Source organism: Oncorhynchus mykiss, chromosome 15 (genome assembly GCF_013265735.2).
Source record: "Oncorhynchus mykiss isolate Arlee chromosome 15, USDA_OmykA_1.1, whole genome shotgun sequence".
Classification (NCBI taxonomy): Eukaryota; Metazoa; Chordata; class Actinopteri; order Salmoniformes; family Salmonidae; genus Oncorhynchus; species Oncorhynchus mykiss.
Window position 1 is genome coordinate 81,447,055 of NC_048579.1, and position 20,892 is coordinate 81,467,946.

The 20,892-nt window shown below is 49.1% G+C and overlaps 1 protein-coding gene across 1 annotated transcript in view; it reads right to left on the reverse strand.

The window, feature by feature from the left end:
- LOC110517956 (receptor-type tyrosine-protein phosphatase O) overlaps window positions 1–20,892 on the reverse strand; it is a 109,178-nt gene that overhangs the window by 61,025 nt on the left and 27,261 nt on the right. The window contains exons 2-5 of the mRNA XM_036945524.1: window positions 9,563–9,836; window positions 8,540–8,695; window positions 4,802–4,954; window positions 3,127–3,663 (exon numbers count right to left, since the gene is read on the reverse strand). Of these exons, the coding sequence (XP_036801419.1) occupies window positions 3,127–3,663; window positions 4,802–4,954; window positions 8,540–8,695; window positions 9,563–9,836 (1,120 nt within the window). The remainder of the gene's footprint in view (window positions 1–3,126; window positions 3,664–4,801; window positions 4,955–8,539; window positions 8,696–9,562; window positions 9,837–20,892) is intronic.

The following is a 20,892-nucleotide window of genomic DNA, read 5'->3' on the forward strand; positions in this document are numbered from 1 at the left end:
GTCTCTGTAGATGTAGACGTTGAACCTATCGTATGTGGTTCTTATTGACCACCGTAGTGGCCTTTAGCTTACCATCTCTGTAGATGTAGACGTTGAACCTGTCGTATGTGGTTCTTATTGACCACCGTAGTGGCCTTTAGCTTACCGTCTCTGTAGATGTAGACATTGAACCTGTCGTATGTGGTTCTTATTGACCACCGTAGTGGCCTTTAGCTTACCGTCTCTGTAGATGTAGACGTTGAACCTGTCGTATGTGGTTCTTATTGACCACCGTAGTGGCCTTTAGCTTACCGTCTCTGTAGATGTAGACGTTGAACCTGTCGTATGTGGTTCTTATTGACCACCGTAGTGGCCTTTAGCTTACCGTCTCTGTAGATGTAGACATTGAACCTGTCGTATGTGGTTCTTATTGACCACCGTAGTGGCCTTTAGCTTACCGTCTCTGTAGATGTAGACGTTGAACCTGTCGTATGTGGTTCTTATTGACCACCGTAGTGGCCTTCAGCTTACCGTCTCTGTAGATGTAGACGTTGAACCTGTCGTATGTGGTTCTTATTGACCACCGTAGTGGCCTTTAGCTTACCGTCTCTGTAGATGTAGACGTTGAACCTGTCGTATGTGGTTCTTATTGACCACCGTAGTGGCCTTTAGCTTACCGTCTCTGTAGATGTAGACGTTGAACCTGTCGTATGTGGTTCTTATTGACCACCGTAGTGGCCTTCAGCTTACCGTCTCTGTAGATGTAGACGTTGAACCTGTCGTATGTGGTTCTTATTGACCACCGTAGTGGCCTTTAGCTTACCGTCTCTGTAGATGTAGACGTTGAACCTGTCGTATGTGGTTCTTATTGACCACCGTAGTGGCCTTCAGCTTACCGTCTCTGTAGATGTAGACGTTGAACCTGTCGTATGTGGTTCTTATTGACCACCGTAGTGGCCTTCAGCTTACCGTCTCTGTAGATGTAGACGTTGAACCTGTCGTATGTGGTTCTTATTGACCACCGTAGTGGCCTTCAGCTTACCGTCTCTGTAGATGTAGACGTTGAACCTGTCGTATGTGGTTCTTATTGACCACCGTAGTGGCCTTCAGCTTACCGTCTCTGTAGATGTAGACGTTGAACCTGTCGTATGTGGTTCTTATTGACCACCGTAGTGGCCTTTAGCTTACCGTCTCTGTAGATGTAGACGTTGAACCTGTCGTATGTGGTTCTTATTGACCACCGTAGTGGCCTTTAGCTTACCGTCTCTGTAGATGTAGACGTTGAACCTGTCGTATGTGGTTCTTATTGACCACCGTAGTGGCCTTTAGCTTACCGTCTCTGTAGATGTAGACGTTGAACCTGTCGTATGTGGTTCTTATTGACCACCGTAGTGGCCTTTAGCTTACCGTCTCTGTAGATGTAGACGTTGAACCTGTCGTATGTGGTTCTTATTGACCACCGTAGTGGCCTTTAGCTTACCGTCTCTGTAGATGTAGACGTTGAACCTGTCGTATGTGGTTCTTATTGACCACCGTAGTGGCCTTCAGCTTACCGTCTCTGTAGATGTAGACGTTGAACCTGTCGTATGTGGTTCTTATTGACCACCGTAGTGGCCTTCAGCTTACCGTCTCTGTAGATGTAGACGTTGAACCTGTCGTATGTGGTTCTTATTGACCACCGTAGTGGCCTTCAGCTTACCGTCTCTGTAGATGTAGACGTTGAACCTATCGTATGTGGTTCTTATTGACCACCGTAGTGGCCTTTAGCTTACCGTCTCTGTAGATGTAGACGTTGAACCTATCGTATGTGGTTCTTATTGACCACCGTAGTGGCCTTTAGCTTACCGTCTCTGTAGATGTAGACGTTGAACCTGTCGTATGTGGTTCTTATTGACCACCGTAGTGGCCTTTAGCTTACCGTCTCTGTAGATGTAGACGTTGAACCTGTCGTATGTGGTTCTTATTGACCACCGTAGTGGCCTTTAGCTTACCGTCTCTGTAGATGTAGACGTTGAACCTGTCGTATGTGGTTCTTATTGACCACCGTAGTGGCCTTTAGCTTACCGTCTCTGTAGATGTAGACGTTGAACCTATCGTATGTGGTTCTTATTGACCACCGTAGTGGCCTTTAGCTTACCGTCTCTGTAGATGTAGACGTTGAACCTGTCGTATGTGGTTCTTATTGACCACCGTAGTGGCCTTTAGCTTACCGTCTCTGTAGATGTAGACGTTGAACCTGTCGTATGTGGTTCTTATTGACCACCGTAGTGGCCTTCAGCTTACCGTCTCTGTAGACGTTGAACCTGTCGTATGTGGTTCTTATTGACCACCGTAGTGGCCTTTAGCTTACTGTCTCTGTAGATGTAGACGTTGAACCTGTCGTATGTGGTTCTTATTGACCACCGTAGTGGCCTTTAGCTTACCGTCTCTGTAGATGTAGACGTTGAACCTGTCGTATGTGGTTCTTATTGACCACCGTAGTGGCCTTCAGCTTACCGTCTCTGTAGATGTAGACGTTGAACCTGTCGTATGTGGTTCTTATTGACCACCGTAGTGGCCTTTAGCTTACCGTCTCTGTAGATGTAGACGTTGAACCTGTCGTATGTGGTTCTTATTGACCACCGTAGTGGCCTTCAGCTTACCGTCTCTGTAGATGTAGACGTTGAACCTGTCGTATGTGGTTCTTATTGACCACCGTAGTGGCCTTTAGCTTACCGTCTCTGTAGATGTAGACGTTGAACCTGTCGTATGTGGTTCTTATTGACCACCGTAGTGGCCTTTAGCTTACCGTCTCTGTAGATGTAGACGTTGAACCTGTCGTATGTGGTTCTTATTGACCACCGTAGTGGCCTTTAGCTTACCGTCTCTGTAGATGTAGACGTTGAACCTGTCGTATGTGGTTCTTATTGACCACCGTAGTGGCCTTCAGCTTACCGTCTCTGTGGATGTAGACGTTGAACCTGACGTATGTGGTTCTTATTGACCACCGTAGTGGCCTTCAGCTTACCGTCTCTGTAGACGTTGAACCTGTCGTATGTGGTTCTTATTGACCACCGTAGTGGCCTTTAGCTTACTGTCTCTGTAGATGTAGACGTTGAACCTGTCGTATGTGGTTCTTATTGACCACCGTAGTGGCCTTTAGCTTACCGTCTCTGTAGATGTAGACGTTGAACCCGTCGTATGTGGTGGGGGGTCGGGGGGGTAGCCAGCGTAGCTCCAGCAGTATGGGGGGAAAGCGGGTGGGGGTGACGGAGATCTCTGGAGGCAGGCTCATGGCAGAGCCCGGCTCATTGGAGTCCTCATACTCTGGGACCACCGCGTTCACAAACTCCTCCTCTCCATCCGTAGGGGAGGGACTACCGTAGGGCTCCGGCCAATAGGGCTGCGTGGCGGTCTCTTCTTCTGTGTTGTTAGTGTTAGAGATAGAGGTGGCATAGCCTGTCGAGCTGTTGAAGCCCTGAGGGGCGGAGCTGTAGGAGACCTGGGTGGTTCCGCCCACCACCTCCTCTGAGATCACTTCCTGTATCTCCTGGTTCTCCTGTAATTCCTGTTCCTCTATGAGGGGGACATCCCGCGCCCGCCGGAGCGTGTCCTGGGTCACCTCGGAGCTAGGGACCCCCCCTGGTAGCACCCTCTGGCTGAGTGGTACGATCTTATGGGAGATGTTGAGGGGAGGGTTGGGCACTGCAGTGAAACACAAACATTAGTATTAGTTTGCCATCTCCATAGAAATGCTGTTACTAGTGACTAGGGGCGGCAGCGTAGCCTAGTGGTTAGAGTGTTGGACTAGTAACCGAAAGGTTGCAAGTTTGAATCCCTGAAAGGTACAAATCTGTCCTTCTGTCCTTCTGAATGTGTTCTTAACTGACTTGCCTAGTTAAGTAAAGGTAACATAAATACAAAGTTCAATAACAACCTGACTGGTTCAATAACGTTCTCATGGGGGATGTAGTTAGTTACCTGTCCTGTGGGGTATGTAGTATCTACCTGTCCTGTGTTGTGGGGTATATAGTTAGTTACCTGTCCTGTGTTGTGGGGTATGTAGTTAGTTACCTGTCCTGTGGGGTATATAGTATCTACCTGTCCTGTGTTGCCGGGACTCATGGGGTATGTAGTTAGTTACCTGTCCTGTGTTGCCCGGACTCATGGGGTATGTAGTTAGTTACCTGTCCTGTGTTGCCGGGACTCATGGGGTATGTAGTTAGTTACCTGTGTTGTGTTGCCGGGACTCATGGGGTATGTAGTTAGTTACCTGTCCTGTGTTGCCGGGACTCATGGGGTATGTAGTTAGTTACCTGTCCTGTGTTGCCGGGACTCATGGGGTATGTAGTTAGTTACCTGTCCTGTGTTGCCGGGACTCATGGGGTATGTAGTTAGATACCTGTCCTGTGTTGCCAGGACTCATGGGGTATGTAGTTAGTTACCTGTCCTGTGTTGCCAGGACTCATGGGGTATGTAGTTAGTTACCTGTCCTGTGGGGTATATAGTATCTACCTGTCCTGTGTTGCCGGGGTTCATGGGTATATAGTATCTACCTGTCCTGTGTTGCCGGGGTTCATGGGTATATAGTATCTACCTGTCCTGTGTTGCCGGGGTTCATGGGTATATAGTATCTACCTGTCCTGTGTTGCCGGGGTTCATGGGTATATAGTATCTACCTGTCCTGTGTTGCCGGGATTCATGGGTATATAGTATCTACCTGTCCTGTGTTGCTGGGGTTCATGGGTATATAGTATCTACCTGTCCTGTGTTGCCGGGGTTCATGGGTATATAGTATCTACCTGTCCTGTGTTGCCGGGGTTCATGGGTATATAGTATCTACCTGTCCTGTGTTGCCGGGGTTCATGGGTCAGGTCGCTGCGTCGGACCAGTGTGGTTCTGTTGACTGTAGCTTCAGAGATCAGCTGGAAGGAGATGTTGCTGTAACACGTCCCAGGGAGCCAGTGTTTAAACACAGTCTTTCCCTTATAGAAGTCTAGAACACAGAACAGTCTTTCCTTCATAGAGGTCTAGAACACAGAACAGTCTTTCCTTCATAGAAGTCTAGAACACAGAACAGTCTTTCCTTTATAGAGGTCTAGAACACAGAACAGTCTTTCCTTTATAGAGGTCTAGAACACAGAACAGTTACTCCTTTATAGAAGTCTAGAACACAGAACAGTCTTTCCTTCATAGAAGTCTAGAACACAGAACAGTCTTCCCTTTATAGAAGTCTAGAACACAGAAGTCTTCCCTTTATAGAAAACTATAACACAGAACATAACAGTCTGCTTTATATAAATTTGAGGACAGAACACATAAGTCTTCAACTTGTGTCTGTGAACAAGAAACATTGAAGTCTGATCGGTGGGCCTGCCCCCAAACATGACCTAATACAGACCTGCTCAACTCAGTCGATCCAACTCAAATAAGTAAACGCTGAACTGTCCAGAACGGGCTAGTCAGCTACACCTGTTGTTCCAGTCTGTCCAGAACGGGCTAGTCAGCTACACCTGTTGTTCCAGTCTGTCCAGAACGGGCTAGTCAGCTACACCTGTTGTTCCAGTCTGTCCAGAACGGGCTAGTCAGCTACACCTGTTGTTCCAGTCTGTCCAGAACGGGCTAGTCAGCTACACCTGTTGTTCCAGTCTGTCCAGAACGGGCTAGTCAGCTACACCTGTTGTTCCAGTCTGTCCAGAACGGGCTAGTCAGCTACACCTGTTGTTCCAGTCTGTCCAGAACGGGCTAGTCAGCTACACCTGTTGTTCCAGTCTGTCCAGAACGGGCTAGTCAGCTACACCTGTTGTTCCAGTCTGCCGAGAACGGGCTAGTCAGCTACACCTGTTGTTCCAGTCTGTCCAGAACGGGCTAGTCAGCTACACCTGTTGTTCCAGTCTGTCCAGAACGGGCTAGTCAGCTACACCTGTTGTTCCAGTCTGTCCAGAACGGGCTAGTCAGCTACACCTGTTGTTACAGTCTATCCAGAACGGGCTAGTAAGCGACACCTGTTGTTCCAGTCTGTCCAGAACGGGCTAGAAAGCTACACCTGTTGTTCCAGTCTGTCCAGAACGGACTAGTCAGCTACACCTGTTGTTCCAGTCTGTCCAGAACGGGCTAGTCAGCTACACCTGTTGTTCCAGTCTGTCCAGAACGAGCTAGTAAGCTACACCTGTTGTTCCAGTCTGTCCAGAACGAGCTAGTCAGCTACACCTGTTGTTCCAGTCTGTCCAGAACGGGCTAGTCAGCTACACCTGTTGTTCCAGTCTGTCCAGAACGGGCTAGTCAGCTTCACCTGTTGTTCCAGTCTGTCCAGAACGGGCTAGTCAGCTACACCTGTTGTTCCAGTCTGTCCAGAACGGGCTAGTCAGCTACACCTGTTGTTCCAGTGTGTCCAGAACGGGCTAGTCAGCTACACCTGTTGTTCCAGTCTGCCCAGAACGGGCTAGTCAGCTACACCTGTTGTTCCAGTCTGTCCAGAACGGGCTAGTCAGCTACACCTGTTGTTCCAGTCTGTCCAGAACGGGCTAGTCAGCTACACCTGTTGTTCCAGTCTGTCCAGAACGGGCTAGTCAGCTACACCTGTTGTTCCAGTCTGTCCAGAACGGGCTAGTCAGCTACACCTGTTGTTCCAGTCTGTCCAGAACGGGCTAGTCAGCTACACCTGTTGTTCCAGTCTGTCCAGAACGGGCTAGTCAGCTACACCTGTTGTTATAGTCTGTCCAGAACGGGCTAGTCAGCTACACCTGTTCTTCTAGTCTGTCCAGAACGGGCTAGTCAGCTACACCTGTTGTTCCAGTTTGTCCAGAACGGGCTAGTCAGCTGCACCTGTTGTTCCAGTTTGTCCAGAACGGGCTAGTCAGCTACACCTGTTGTTCCAGTCTGCCCAGAACGGGCTAGTCAGCTACACCTGTTGTTCCAGTCTGTCCAGAACGGGCTAGTCAGCTACACCTGTTGTTCCAGTCTGTCCAGAACGGGCTAGTCAGCTACACCTGTTGTTCCACTCTGTCCAGAACGGGCTAGTCAGCTACACCTGTTGTTCCAGTCTGTCCAGAACGGGCTAGTCAGCTACACCTATTGTTCCAGTCTGTCCAGAACGGGCTAGTCAGCTACACCTGTTTTTCCAGTCTGTCCAGAACGGGCTAGTCAGCTACACCTCTTGTTCCAGTCTGTCCAGAACGGGCTAGTCAGCTACACCTGTTGTTCCAGTCTGTCCAGAACGGGCTAGAAAGCTACACCTGTTGTTCCAGTCTGTCCAGAACGGGCTAGTCAGCTACACCTGTTGTTCCAGTCTGTCCAGAACGGGCTAGTCAGCTACACCTGTTGTTCCAGTCTGTCCAGAACGGGCTAGTAAGCTACACCTGTTGTTCCAGTCTGTCCAGAACGAGCTAGTCAGCTACACCTGTTGTTCCAGTCTGTCCAGAACGGGCTAGTCAGCTACACCTGTTGTTCCAGTCTGTCCAGAACGGGCTAGTCAGCTTCAACTGTTGTTCCAGTCTGTCCAGAACGGGCTAGTCAGCTACACCTGTTGTTCCAGTCTGTCCAGAACGGGCTAGTCAGCTACACCTGTTGTTCCAGTCTGTCCAGAACGAGCTAGTCAGCTACACCTGTTGTTCCAGTCTGTCCAGAACGGGCTAGTCAGCTACACCTGTTGTTCCAGTCTGTCCAGAACGGGCTAGTCAGCTTCACCTGTTGTTCCAGTCTGTCCAGAACGGGCTAGTCAGCTACACCTGTTGTTCCAGTCTGTCCAGAACGGGCTAGTCAGCTACACATGTTGTTCCAGTCTGTCCAGAACGGGCTAGTCAGCTACACCTGTTGTCCCAGTCTGTCCAGAACGGGCTAGTCAGCTACACCTGTTGTTCCAGTCTGTCCAGAACGGGCTAGTCAGCTACACCTGTTGTTCCAGTTTGTCCAGAACGGGCTAGTCAGCTACACCTGTTGTTCTAGTCTGCCCAGAACGGGCTAGTCAGCTACACCTGTTGTTCCAGTCTGTCCAGAACGGGCTAGTCAGCTACACCTGTTGTTCCAGTCTGTCCAGAACGGGCTAGTCAGCTTCATCTGTTGTTCCAGTCTGTCCAGAACGGGCTAGTCAGCTACACCTGTTGTTCCAGTCTGTCCAGAACGGGCTAGTCAGCTACACCTGTTGTTCCAGTCTGCCCAGAACAGGCTAGTCAGCTACACCTGTTCTTCCAGTCTGTCCAGAACGGGCTAGTCAGCTACACCTGTTGTTCCAGTCTGTCCAGAACGGGCTAGTCAGCTACACCTGTTGTTCCAGTCTGTCCAGAACGGGCTAGTCAGCTACACCTGTTGTTCCAGTCTGTCCAGAACGGGCTAGTCAGCTACACCTGTTGTTCCAGTCTGTCCAGAACGGGCTAGTCAGCTACACCTGTTGTTCCAGTCTGTCCAGAACGGGCTAGTCAGCTACACCTGTTCTTCCAGTCTGTCCAGAACGGGCTAGTCAGCTACACCTGTTGTTCCAGTCTGTCCAGAACGGGCTAGTCAGCTACACCTGTTGTTCCAGTCTGTCCAGAACAGGCTAGTCAGCTACACCTGTTGTTCCAGTCTGCCCAGCCAGAGGCCTCACCTTTATAGAGCATGGATCTCTGCTCCCGGCCCTCTGCATAGCTGATGTTGACCCGACTGAAGACGTTGTTCTCTGGGGAGCTGATCTCAAACACCACACCTGTCTCTGGAGCCTCTGGGTAGTCTGTGATCACCACACTGTCCACCGGACGCGGCTCTGCAGGGGGACAGACGGACAACAGATACACCATCAGGCCTGACTGACTACCTGGTCAGGGGCACAACAACCACCACAACCTCCACAGTGAAGAATGGGAAATAATTATAGAGATGACTAACAAACACAACAAGTCACGCACATAGTGTATCTATGAGAGAACAAATACTGATCTTAAGCAAACTCTATTGAGCTGGATTCAGGACAGTTGGACTTGGACCAGGTCTTCCCCTATCTGAATACTTACTGGTGAGAACAGATATAGTCTGGATGGACTTGGACCAGGTCTCCCCCTGTCTGAATACTTACTGGTGAGAACAGATATAGTCTGGATGGACTTGGACCAGGTCTCCCCCTGTCTGAATACTTACTGGTGAGAACAGATATAGTCTGGATGGACTTGGACCAGGTCTTCCCCTATCTGAATACTTACTGGTGAGAACAGATACAGTCTGGATGGACTTGGACCAGGTCTCCCCCTGTCTGAATACTTACTGGTGAGAACAGATACAGTCTGGATGGACTTGGACCAGGTCTCCCCCTGTCTGAATACTTACTGGTGAGAACAGATATAGTCTGGATGGACTTGGACCAGGTCTCCCCCTGTCTGAATACTTACTGGTGAGAACAGATATAGTCTGGATGGACTTGGACCAGGTCTCCCCCTGTCTGAATACTTACTGGTGAGAACAGATATAGTCTGGATGGACTTGGACCAGGTCTTCCCCTATCTGAATACTTACTGGTGAGAACAGATACAGTCTGGATGGACTTGGACCAGGTCTTCCCCTGTCTGAATACTTACTGGTGAGAACAGATATAGTCTGGATGGACTTGGACCAGGTCTTCCCCTGTCTGAATACTTACTGGTGAGAACAGATATAGTCTGGATGGACTTGGACCAGGTCTTCCCCTGTCTGAGCAGCAGGCTAACGGTGTAGCAGAGTCCGTGGTGGGAGGAGTTAAAGACCAGAGGTGTCGCGGTGGGGTCGGTCAGGTTCAGGAATGGTAGCAGGTGGGTTCGGGGCTCGCCCATCACCCGGGCAGCATACCCCGTCACGTTCTCCCGCAGGTCAGATGGCTCCAGGGTCACTACGATCCAGTCCTCCTCTTTAACTGACACCTGGAAGGACACAATGGTCTAGAGGAGAGAGAGAGAGGAGAGAGAGAGAGAGAGAGAGAGAGGAGAGAGAGAGGAGAGAGAGAGAGAGGAGAGAGAGAGGAGAGAGAGAGAGAAGAGAGATAGAGAGAGAGAGGAGAGAGCGAGAGAGAGAGAGGGAGAGAGAGAGCAGAGAGAGAGAGAGAGAGAGAAAGAAAGAGAGAGAGAGGGGGGAGAGAGAGAGGGCTGTTGAGTCTCGAGAAATGGAGCAATAAGTTCACATCATCATCAGATCGCTGCTCTAACAGTTTGACTTCTCCAGACCACCTGACCTACAGAGACTAGTCAGTGTGTCAGTACAGGACATGTTGAGTTCCCTTCTTTATAAGCATGCTGAAAGTCTGTTGTTCATTTGTTTGCAGAGGAATTTGGTCAAATGCTATTTTCTCCAACAGTTTGCTAAGAGCTGGCAGCAAGCTGATTGGTCTGCTGTTAGAACCAGTAAAGGCCGCTTTACCACTCTTGGGTAGTGGAAGGACTTTGGCTTCCCTCCAGGCCTGAGGACAAAGACTTTCCTCTAGGCTCAGATTAAAAATATGACAGATAGGAGTGGCTATAGAGTCAGCTACCATCCTCAGTAGCTTTCCATCTAAGTGGTCAATGCCAGGAGGTCTGTCATTGTTGATCGAGAACAACATTTGTTCCACCTCTCCAACACTAACTTTACAGAATTGTAACTTTCAATGCTTTTCTTTCATTATGTGTTTTATTATGTATGAATACAATGGTTCACTGTTCGTTGTTGGCATTTCCTGCCTACATTTGCCAACTTTGCCAATTAAATAATCATTGAAATAATTGGCAACATCAAATGGTTTTGTGATGAATACGCCATCTGATTGGATGAGATGGCTTATACAGAGTGCAGAGAGTGACCCCTCAGGGTCAGATTAATAAAGATCTACTCTGGGGAGAGTGACCCCTCAGGGTCAGATTAATAAACCTCTACTCTGGGGAGAGTGACCCCTCAGGGACAGATTAATAAAGATCTACTCTGGGGAGACTGACCCCTCAGGGTCAGATTAATAAAGATCTAGACCCCTCAGGGTCAGATTAATAAAGATCTACTCTGGGGAGACTGACCCCTCAGGGTCAGATTAATAAAGATCTACTCTGGGGAGAGTGACCCCTCAGGGTCAGATTAATAAAGATCTAGACCCCTCAGGGTCAGATTAATAAAGATCTACTCTGGGGAGACTGACCCCTCAGGGTCAGATTAATAAAGATCTACTCTGGGGAGAGTGACCCCTCAGGGTCAGATTAATAAAGATCTAGACCCCTCAGGGTCAGATTAATACAGATTACTCTGGGGAGAGTGACCCCTCAGGGTCAGATTAATAAAGATCTACTCTGGGGAGAGTGACCCCTCAGGGTCAGATTAATAAAGATCTACTCTGGGGAGAGTGACCCCTCCGGGTCAGATTAATAAAGATCTACTCTGGGGAGAGTGACCCCTCAGGGTCAGATTAATAAACCTCTACTCTGGGGAGAGTGACCCCTCAGGGACAGATTAATAAAGATCTACTCTGGGGAGACTGACCCCTCAGGGTCAGATTAATAAAGATCTAGACCCCTCAGGGTCAGATTAATAAAGATCTACTCTGGGGAGACTGACCCCTCAGGGTCAGATTAATAAAGATCTACTCTGGGGAGAGTGACCCCTCAGGGTCAGATTAATAAAGATCTAGACCCCTCAGGGTCAGATTAATAAAGATCTACTCTGGGGAGACTGACCCCTCAGGGTCAGATTAATAAAGATCTACTCTGGGGAGAGTGACCCCTCAGGGTCAGATTAATAAAGATCTAGACCCCTCAGGGTCAGATTAATAAAGATTACTCTGGGGAGAGTGACCCCTCAGGGTCAGATTAATAAAGATCTACTCTGGGGAGAGTGACCCCTCAGGGTCAGATTAATAAAGATCTACTCTGGGGAGAGTGACCCCTCAGGGTCATATTAATAAAGATCTACTCTGGGGACAGTGACCCCTCAGGGTCAGATTAATAAAGATCTACTCTGGGGAGAGTGACCCCTCAGGGTCAGATTAATAAAGATCTACTCTGGGGAGAGTGACCCCTCAGGGTCAGATTAATAAAGATCTACTCTGGGGAGAGTGACCCCTCAGGGTCAGATTAATAAACCTCTACTCTGGGGAGAGTGACCCCTCAGGGTCAGATTAATAAAGATCTACTCTGGGGAGAGTGACCCCTCAGGGTCAGATTAATAAAGATCTACTCTGGGGAGAGTGACCCCTCAGGGTCAGATTAATAAAGATCTACTCTGGGGAGAGTGACCCCTCTCAGGGTCAGATTAATAAAGATCTACTCTGGGTAGAGTGACCCCTCAGGGTCAGATTAATAAAGATCTACTCTGGGGAGAGTGACCCCTCAGGGTCAGATTAATAAACCTCTACTCTGGGGAGAGTGACCCCTCAGGGTCAGATTAATAAAGATCTACTCTGGGGAGAGTGACCCCTCAGGGTCAGATTAATAAAGATCTAGTCTGGGGAGAGTGACATTACATCCTGGTCCTCAGAGAACCACTACAGGTAAACATTACATCCTGGTCCTCAGAGAACCACTACAGGGAAACATTACATCCTGGTCCTCAGGGAACCACTACAGGTAAACATTACATCCTGGTCCTCAGAGAACCACTACAGGTAAACATTACATCCTGGTCCTCAGAGAACCACTACAGGGAAACTTTACATTCTATCTCTACCCCAGAGAACTGGGAAGTCTCTACAGTCTCTGCAGTTTGACAAGTGGTTCCTCCATGTTTATCCTGCCTCCCCCTCTCAGTAGCTCTGTTCTATCTCTACCCCAGAAGACTGGGAAGTCTCTACAGTCTCTGCAGTTTGACCAGTGGTTCCTCCATGTATATCCTGCCTCCCCCTCTCAGTAGCTCTGTTCTATCTCTACCCCAGAGAACTGGGAAGTCTCTACAGTCTCTGCAGTTTGACCAGTGGTTCCTCCATGTATATCCTGCCTCCCCCTCTCAGTAGCTCTGTTCTATCTCTACCCCAGAGGACTGGGAAGTCTCTACAGTCTCAGCTGTTTGAGCAGTGGTTCCTGTCTTCTCCCTCTGTGTTCCTAGATCTGGTCCAGGGCCAATCAGCTTCAGTGATCAGACGCCTACTGACGGTTAGTCTCACTGAGAGACAAAGGCAGAGAGGAGAAGAGACAGATGTTGAGACGGAGGCAGAGTGGAGAGGAGACAGAGGTTGAGACAGAGGCTGAGAGGAGAGGAGACAGAGGTTGAGACGGAGGCAGAGTGGAGAGGAGACAGAGGTTGAGACGGAGGCTGAGAGGAGAGGAGACAGAGGTTGAGACAGAGTCTGAGAGGAGAGGAGACAGAGGTTGAGACGGAGGCTGAGAGGAGAGGAGACAGAGGTTGAGACGGAGGCTGAGAGGAGCTGCATTATTCCTCCACAGAGTCTGTCAACAGAGAGTTTCATTCCCAGCCTTCCCTTTCCTGGTCAGAATCTCATTAGTCTCACTGCAGGGTGTCTATCTGCCCTCCTACCACTTCCTTTCTGTTCTGCCAAGACTGACGCCATCCTGCTCTCCTTCTGCCCCCCTTCACTGCCCATCCCTGCTGTCCTGCCAGGGCTTCTGCCCCCCTTCACTGTCCATCCCTGCTGTTCTGCCCCCCTTCACTGTCCATCCCTGCTGTTCTGCCCCCCTTCACTGTCCATCCCTGCTGTTCTGCCAAGGCTTCTGCCCCCCTTCACTGCCCATCCCTGCTGTTCTGTCAGGGCTTCTGCCCCCCTTCACTGCCCATCCCTGCTGTTCTGCCAGGGCTTCTGTCCCCCTTCACTGCCCATCCCTGCTGTTCTGCCAAGGCTTCTGCCCCCCCTGCTGCACATCTTACACCCTGCAACCCCCTGCCCCCTCCCTGCCCCCCTGCTAAACCAGGGGTCACCTTGCTGCCCCCTAACTACCGGCCCAGCAGCCTCGGTTGTAAAAGGCCAACTTAACATGATAACAGCAGAGAAGAGAAACTCTGGCAGTCCAGCTGCTGTTCACGTTGGGGTTTCTGATTCTGATCACATCTTCCCTCCTGTGGCCTCCGAGCCCCGCCCTGAACACCAGATCACCATGGCAACGTCTCAGAGCCCTGGCCTGTGGACCAGATCACCATGGCAACACATCCCTTACCTACCTCCTCTGCCATAGAAGGAAGAGAGATACCGCCACACTGTCTATCTGGATGGGCTAGAAGTTTACAGCAATGCTTTTTCAGGAAATAGACTATACAAGTACTCTGTCAACTACTTCCTCTGTCATAGGATCCCAGCCTGGGTCTGTATCAACTACTTCCTCTGTCATAGGATCCCAGCCTGGGTCTGTATCAACTACTTCCTCTGTCATAGGATCCCAGCCTGGGTCTGTATCAACTACTTCCTCTGTCATAGGATCCCAGCCTGGGTCTGTATCAACTACTTCCTCTGTCATAGGATCCCAGCCTGGGTCTGTATCAACTACTTCCTCTGTCATATGATCCCAGCCTGGGTCTGTATCAACTACTTCCTCTGTCATAGGATCCCAGCCTGGGTCTGTATCAACTACTTCCTCTGTCATAGGATCCCAGCCTGGGTCTGTATCAACTACTTCCTCTGTCATAGGATCCCAGCCTGGGTCTGTATCAACTACTTCCTCTGTCATAGGATCCCAGCCTGGGTCTGTATCAACTACTTCCTCTGTCATAGGATCCCAGCCTGGGTCTGTATCAACTACTTCCTCTGTCATATGATCCCAGCCTGGGTCTGTATCAACTACTTCCTCTGTCATAGGATCCCAGCCTGGGTCTGTATCAACTACTTCCTCTGTCATATGATCCCAGCCTGGGTCTGTATCAACTACTTCCTCTGTCATAGGATCCCAGCCTGGGTCTGTATCAACTACTTCCTCTGTCATATGATCCCAGCCTGGGTCTGTATCAACTACTTCCTCTGTCATATGATCCCAGCCTGGGTCTGTATCAACTACTTCCTGTGTCATATGATCCCAGGGGTCTTCATGCCTCTGCCTCACTGCAACGTCACCACTGTCTGTTGGCTTGGGTGTTCCTGTAGTTATAGCAACGTCACCATTGTCGGTTGGCTTGGGTGTTCCTGTAGTTATAGCAACGTCTCCACTGTCTGTTGACTTGGCTGTTCCTGTTAGCTTGGGTGTTCCTGTAGTTATAGCAACGTCTACACTGTCTGTTGGCTTGGGTGTTCCTGTAGTTATAGCAACATCTCCACTGTCTGTTGGCTTGGGTATTCCTGTAGTTATGGCTTGGGGTTGTAGAGTTCTAGAATCATGGTGGTGGTTCTACAGTTCTAGAGGGATGGGTGTTGTAGAGTTCTAGAATCATGGTGGTGGTTCTACAGTTCTAGAGGGATGGGTGTTGTCGAGTTCTAGAATCATGGTGGTGGTTCTACAGTTCTAGAGGGATGGGTGTTGTAGAGTTCTAGAATCATGGTGGTGGTTCTACAGTTCTAGAGGGATGGGTGTTGTAGAGTTCTAGAATCATGGTGGTGGTTCTACAGTTCTAGAGGGATGGGTGTTGTCGAGTTCTAGAATCATGGTGGTGGTTCTACAGTTCTAGAGGGATGGGTGTTGTAGAGTTCTAGAATCATGGTGGTGGTTCTACAGTTCTAGAGGGATGGGTGTTGTAGAGTTCTAGAATCATGGTGGTGGTTCTAGAGTCAGCAAATTCTTGTCCTGAAAGCCACCATGTTGCCACATCTGTACTGACCCATCATCGCTCACATCCTCTCCACATCATTATCATCAGCTGGTAGATTATGGTGGTGTGATGGGAGGGGCTTGTGACACACATTCCACCAGGAACCAAATCAGATTAGATTATGCATTTGGGTCAGAATCCTGCTGGTCTCTGTGGGGATTATAATCTGACGTAGGGGAGGGAGGGTCGGCAGGGGAACAGACAAACAGACAGTCCACAACACTACAGTAAATTACAGGACTACAGTATAGCTGTTCGTTTGTGTTTGTTATTCTTACACAACCAGCACAGCATTAAAGTACTAGAGCTGTGTTCCTACATGTTGAGGATGTTCAACATTACAGTATTAGAGCTGTGTTCCTACATGTTGAGGATGTTCAACATTACAGTATTAGAGCTGTGTTCCTACATGTTGAGGATGTTCAACATTAAAGTATTAGAGCTGTGTTCCTACATGTTGAGGATGTTCAACATTAAAGTATTAGAGCTGTGTTCCTACATGTTGAGGATGTACAACAACATTAAAGTATTAGAGCTGTGTTCCTACATGTTGAGGATGTTCAACATTAAAGTATTAGAGCTGTGTTCCTACATGTTGAGGATGTACAACAACATTAAAGTATTAGAGCTGTGTTCCTACATGTTGAGGATGTTCAACATTACAGTATTAGAGCTGTGTTCCTACATGTTGAGGATGTTCAACATTACAGTATTAGAGCTGTGTTCCTACATGTTGAGGATGTTCAACATTACAGTATTAGAGCTGTGTTCCTACATGTTGAGGATGTTCAACATTAAAGTATTAGAGCTGTGTTCCTACATGTTGAGGATGTTCAACATTACAGTATTAGAGCTGTGTTCCTACATGTTGAGGATGTTCAACATTACAGTATTAGAGCTGTGTTCCTACATGTTGAGGATGTTCAACATTACAGTATTAGAGCTGTGTTCCTACATGTTGAGGATGTTCAACATTACAGTATTAGAGCTGTGTTCCTACATGTTGAGGATGTTCAACATTACAGTATTAGAGCTGTGTTCCTACATGTTGAGGATGTTCAACATTACAGTATTAGAGCTGTGTTCCTACATGTTGAGGATGTTCAACATTACAGTATTAGAGCTGTGTTCCTACATGTTGAGGATGTTCAACATTACAGTATTACAGCTGTGTTCCTACATGTTGAGGATGTTGTTGGACTGTAGGGTTGTGTTGAGGATGTTGTAGGACTGTAGAGTTGTGTTGAGGATGTTGTAGGACTGTAGGGTTGTGTTGAGGATGTTCAACATTAAAGTATTAGAGCTGTGTTCCTACATGTTGAGGATGTTCAACATTAAAGTATTAGAGCTGTGTTCCTACATGTTGAGGATGTTCAACATTAAAGTATTAGAGCTGTGTTCCTACATGTTGAGGATGTTCAACATTACAGTATTAGAGCTGTGTTCCTACATGTTGAGGATGTTCAACATTACAGTATTACAGCTGTGTTCCTACATGTTGAGGATGTTGTTGGACTGTAGGGTTGTGTTGAGGATGTTGTAGGACTGTAGAGTTGTGTTGAGGATGTTGTAGGACTGTAGGGTTGTGTTGAGGATGTTGTTGGACTGTAGGGTTGTGTTGAGGATGTTGTAGGACTGTAGGGTTGTGTTGAGGATGTTGTAGGACTGTAGGGTTGTGTTGAGGATGTTGTAGGACTGTAGGGTTGTGTTGAGGATGTTGTTGGACTGTAGGGTTGTGTTGAGGATGTTGTAGGACTGTAGGGTTGTGTTGAGGATGTTGTAGGACTGTAGGGTTGTGTTGTGTTCAGAACAGCTCCCTCCTTTGTAAAGGACACCAGCAGTATGGTCTCAGAACAGCTCCCCTCCTAAAGGACACCAGCAGTATGGTCTCAGAACAGCTCCCCTCCTAAAGGACACCAGCAGTATGGTCTCAGAACAGTTCCCCTCCTAAAGGACACCAGCAGAATGGTCTCAGAACAGCTCCCCTCCTAAAGGACACCAGCAGTATGGTCTCAGAACAGCTCCCCTCCTAAAGGACACCAGCAGTCTGGTCTCAGAACAGCTCCCCTCCTTTGTAAAGCACACCAGCAGTATGGTCTCAGAACAGCTCCCCTCCTAAAGGACACCAGCAGTATGGTCTCAGAACAGCTCCCCTCCTAAAGGACACCAGCAGTATGGTCTCAGAACAGCTCCCCTCCTTTGTAAAGGACATCAGCAGTATGGTCTCAGAACAGCTCCCCTCCTTTGTAAAGGACACCAGCAGTATGGTCTCAGAACAGCTCCCCTCCTAAAGGACACCAGCAGTATGGTCTCAGAACAGCTCCCCTCCTTTGTAAAGGACACCAGCAGTATGGTCTCAGAACAGCTCCCCTCCTTTGTAAAGGACACCAGCAGTATGGTCTCAGAACAGCTCCCCTCCTAAAGGACACCAGCAGTATGGTCTCAGAACAGCTCCCCTCCTTTGTAAAGGACACCAGCAGTATGGTCTCAGAACAGCTCCCCTCCTAAAGGACACCAGCAGTATGGTCTCAGAACAGCTCCCCTCCTAAAGGACACCAGCAGTATGGTCTCAGAACAGCTCCCCTACTAAAGGACACCAGCAGTATGGTCTCAGAACAGCTCCCATCCTAAAGGACACCAGCAGTATGATCTCAGAACAGCTCCCCTCCTAAAGGACACCAGCAGTATGGTCTCAGAACAGCTCCCCTCCTAAAGGACACCAGCAGTATGGTCTCAGAACAGCTCCCCTCCTTTGTAAAGGACACCAGCAGTATGGTCTCAGAACAGCTCCCCTCCTTTGTAAAGGACACCAGCAGTATGGTCTCAGAACAGCTCCCCTTCTAAAGGACACCAGCAGTATGGTCTCAGAACAGCTCCCCTCCTAAAGGACACCAGCAGTATGGTCTCAGAACAGCTCCCCTCCTTTGTAAAGGACACCAGCAGTATGGTCTCAGAACAGCTCCCCTCCTTTGTAAAGGACACCAGCAGTATGGTCTCAGAACAGCTCCCCTCCTTTGTAAAGGACACCAGCAGTATGGTCTCAGAACAGCTCCCCTTCTAAAGGACACCAGCAGTATGGTCTCAGAACAGCTCCCCTCCTAAAGGACACCAGCAGTATGGTCTCAGAACAGCTCCCCTCCTTTGTAAAGGACACCAGCAGTATGGTCTCAGAACAGCTCCCCTCCTTTGTAAAGGACACCAGCAGTATGGTCTCAGAACAGCTCCCATCCTAAAGGACACCAGCAGTATGATCTCAGAACAGCTCCCCTCCTAAAGGACACCAGCAGTATGGTCTCAGAACAGTTCCCCTCCTTTGTAAAGGACACCAGCAGTATGGTCTCAGAACAGCTCCCATCCTAAAGGACACCAGCAGTATGATCTCAGAACAGCTCCCCTCCTAAAGGACACCAGCAGTATGGTCTCAGAACAGCTCCCCTCCTAAAGGACACCAGCAGTATGGTCTCAGAACAGCTCCCCTCCTCTGTAAAGGACACCAGCAGTATGGTCTCAGAACAGCACCCCTCCTAAAGGACACCAGCAGTATGGTCTCAGAAAAGCTCCCCTCCTAAAGGACACCAGCAGTATGGTCTCAGAACAACTCCCCTCCTTTGTAAAGGACACCAGCAGTATGGTCTCAGAACAGCTCCCCTCCTAAAGGACACCAGCAGTATGGTCTCAGAACAGCTCCCCTCCTAAAGGACACCAGCAGTATGGTCTCAGAACAGCTTCCTTCCTAAAGGACACCAGCAGTATGGTCTCAGAACAGCTTCCTTCCTAAAGGACACCAGCAGTATGGTCTCAGAACAGCTCTCCTCCTTTGTAAAGGACACCAGCAGTATGATCTCAGACCAGCTCCCCTCCTAAAGGACACCAGCAGTATGGTCTCAGAACAGCTCCCCTCCTCCTAAAGGACACCAGCAGTATGATCTCAGACCAGCACCCCTCCTAAAGGACACCAGCAGTATGGTCTCAGAACAGCTCCCCTCCTTTGTAAAGGACACCAGCAGTATGGTCTCAGAACAGCTCCCCTCCTAAAGGACACCAGCAGTATGGTCTCAGAACAGCTCCCCTCCTAAAGGACACCAGCAGTATGGTCTCAGAACAGCTCCCCTCCTAAAGGACACCAGCAGTATGGTCTCAGAACAGCTCCCCTCCTAAAGGACACCAGCAGTATGGTCTCAGAACAGCTCCCCTCCTTTATAAAGGACTCCAGCAGTATGGTCTCAGAACAGCTCCCCTCCTAAAGGATTCCAGCAGTCTGGTCTCAGAACAGCTCCCCTCCTTTGTAAAGGACACCAGCAGTATGGTCTCAGAACAGCTCCCCTCCTAAAGGACACCAGCAGTATGGTCTCAGAACAGCTCCCCTCCTTTGTAAAGGACACCAGCAGTATGGTCTCAGACCAGCTCCCCTCCTAAAGGACACCAGCAGTATGGTCTCAGAACAGCTCCCCTCCTAAAGGACAACAGCAGTATGGTCTCAGAACAGCTCCCTTCCTAAAGGACACCAGCAGTATGGTCTCAGAACAGCTCTCCTCCTTTGTAAAGGACACCAGCAGTATGATCTCAGACCAGCTCCCCTCCTAAAGGACACCAGCAGTATGGTCTCAGAACAGCTCCCCTCCTCCTAAAGGACACCAGCAGTATGATCTCAGAACAGCTCCCCTCCTTTGTAAAGGACACCAGCAGTATGGTCTCAGAACAGCTCCCCTCCTAAAGGACACCAGCAGTATGGTCTCAGAACAGCTTCCTTCCTAAAGGACACCAGCAGTATGGTCTCAGAACAGCTCCCCTCCTTTGTAAAGGACACCAGCAGTATGGTCTCAGAACAGCTCCCCTCCTAAAGGACACCAGCAGCATGGTCTCAGACCAGCTCCCCTCCTAAAGGACACCAGCAGTATGGTCTCAGAAAAGCTCCCCTCCTAAAGGACACCAGCAGTATGGTCTCAGAACAGCTCCCCTCCTAAAGGACACCAGCAGTATGATCTCAGACCAGCTCCCCTCCTAAAGGACACCAGCAGTATGGTCTCAGAACAGCTCCCCTCCTAAAGGACACCAGCAGTATGGTCTCAGAACAGCTCCCCTCCTCTGTAAAGGACACCAGCAGTATGGTCTCAGAACAGCACCCCTCCTAAAGGACACCAGCAGTATGGTCTCAGAAAAGCTCCCCTCCTAAAGGACACCAGCAGTATGGTCTCAGAACAACTCCCCTCCTTTGTAAAGGACACCAGCAGTATGGTCTCAGAACAGCTCCCCTCCTAAAGGACACCAGCAGTATGGTCTCAGAACAGCTCCCCTCCTAAA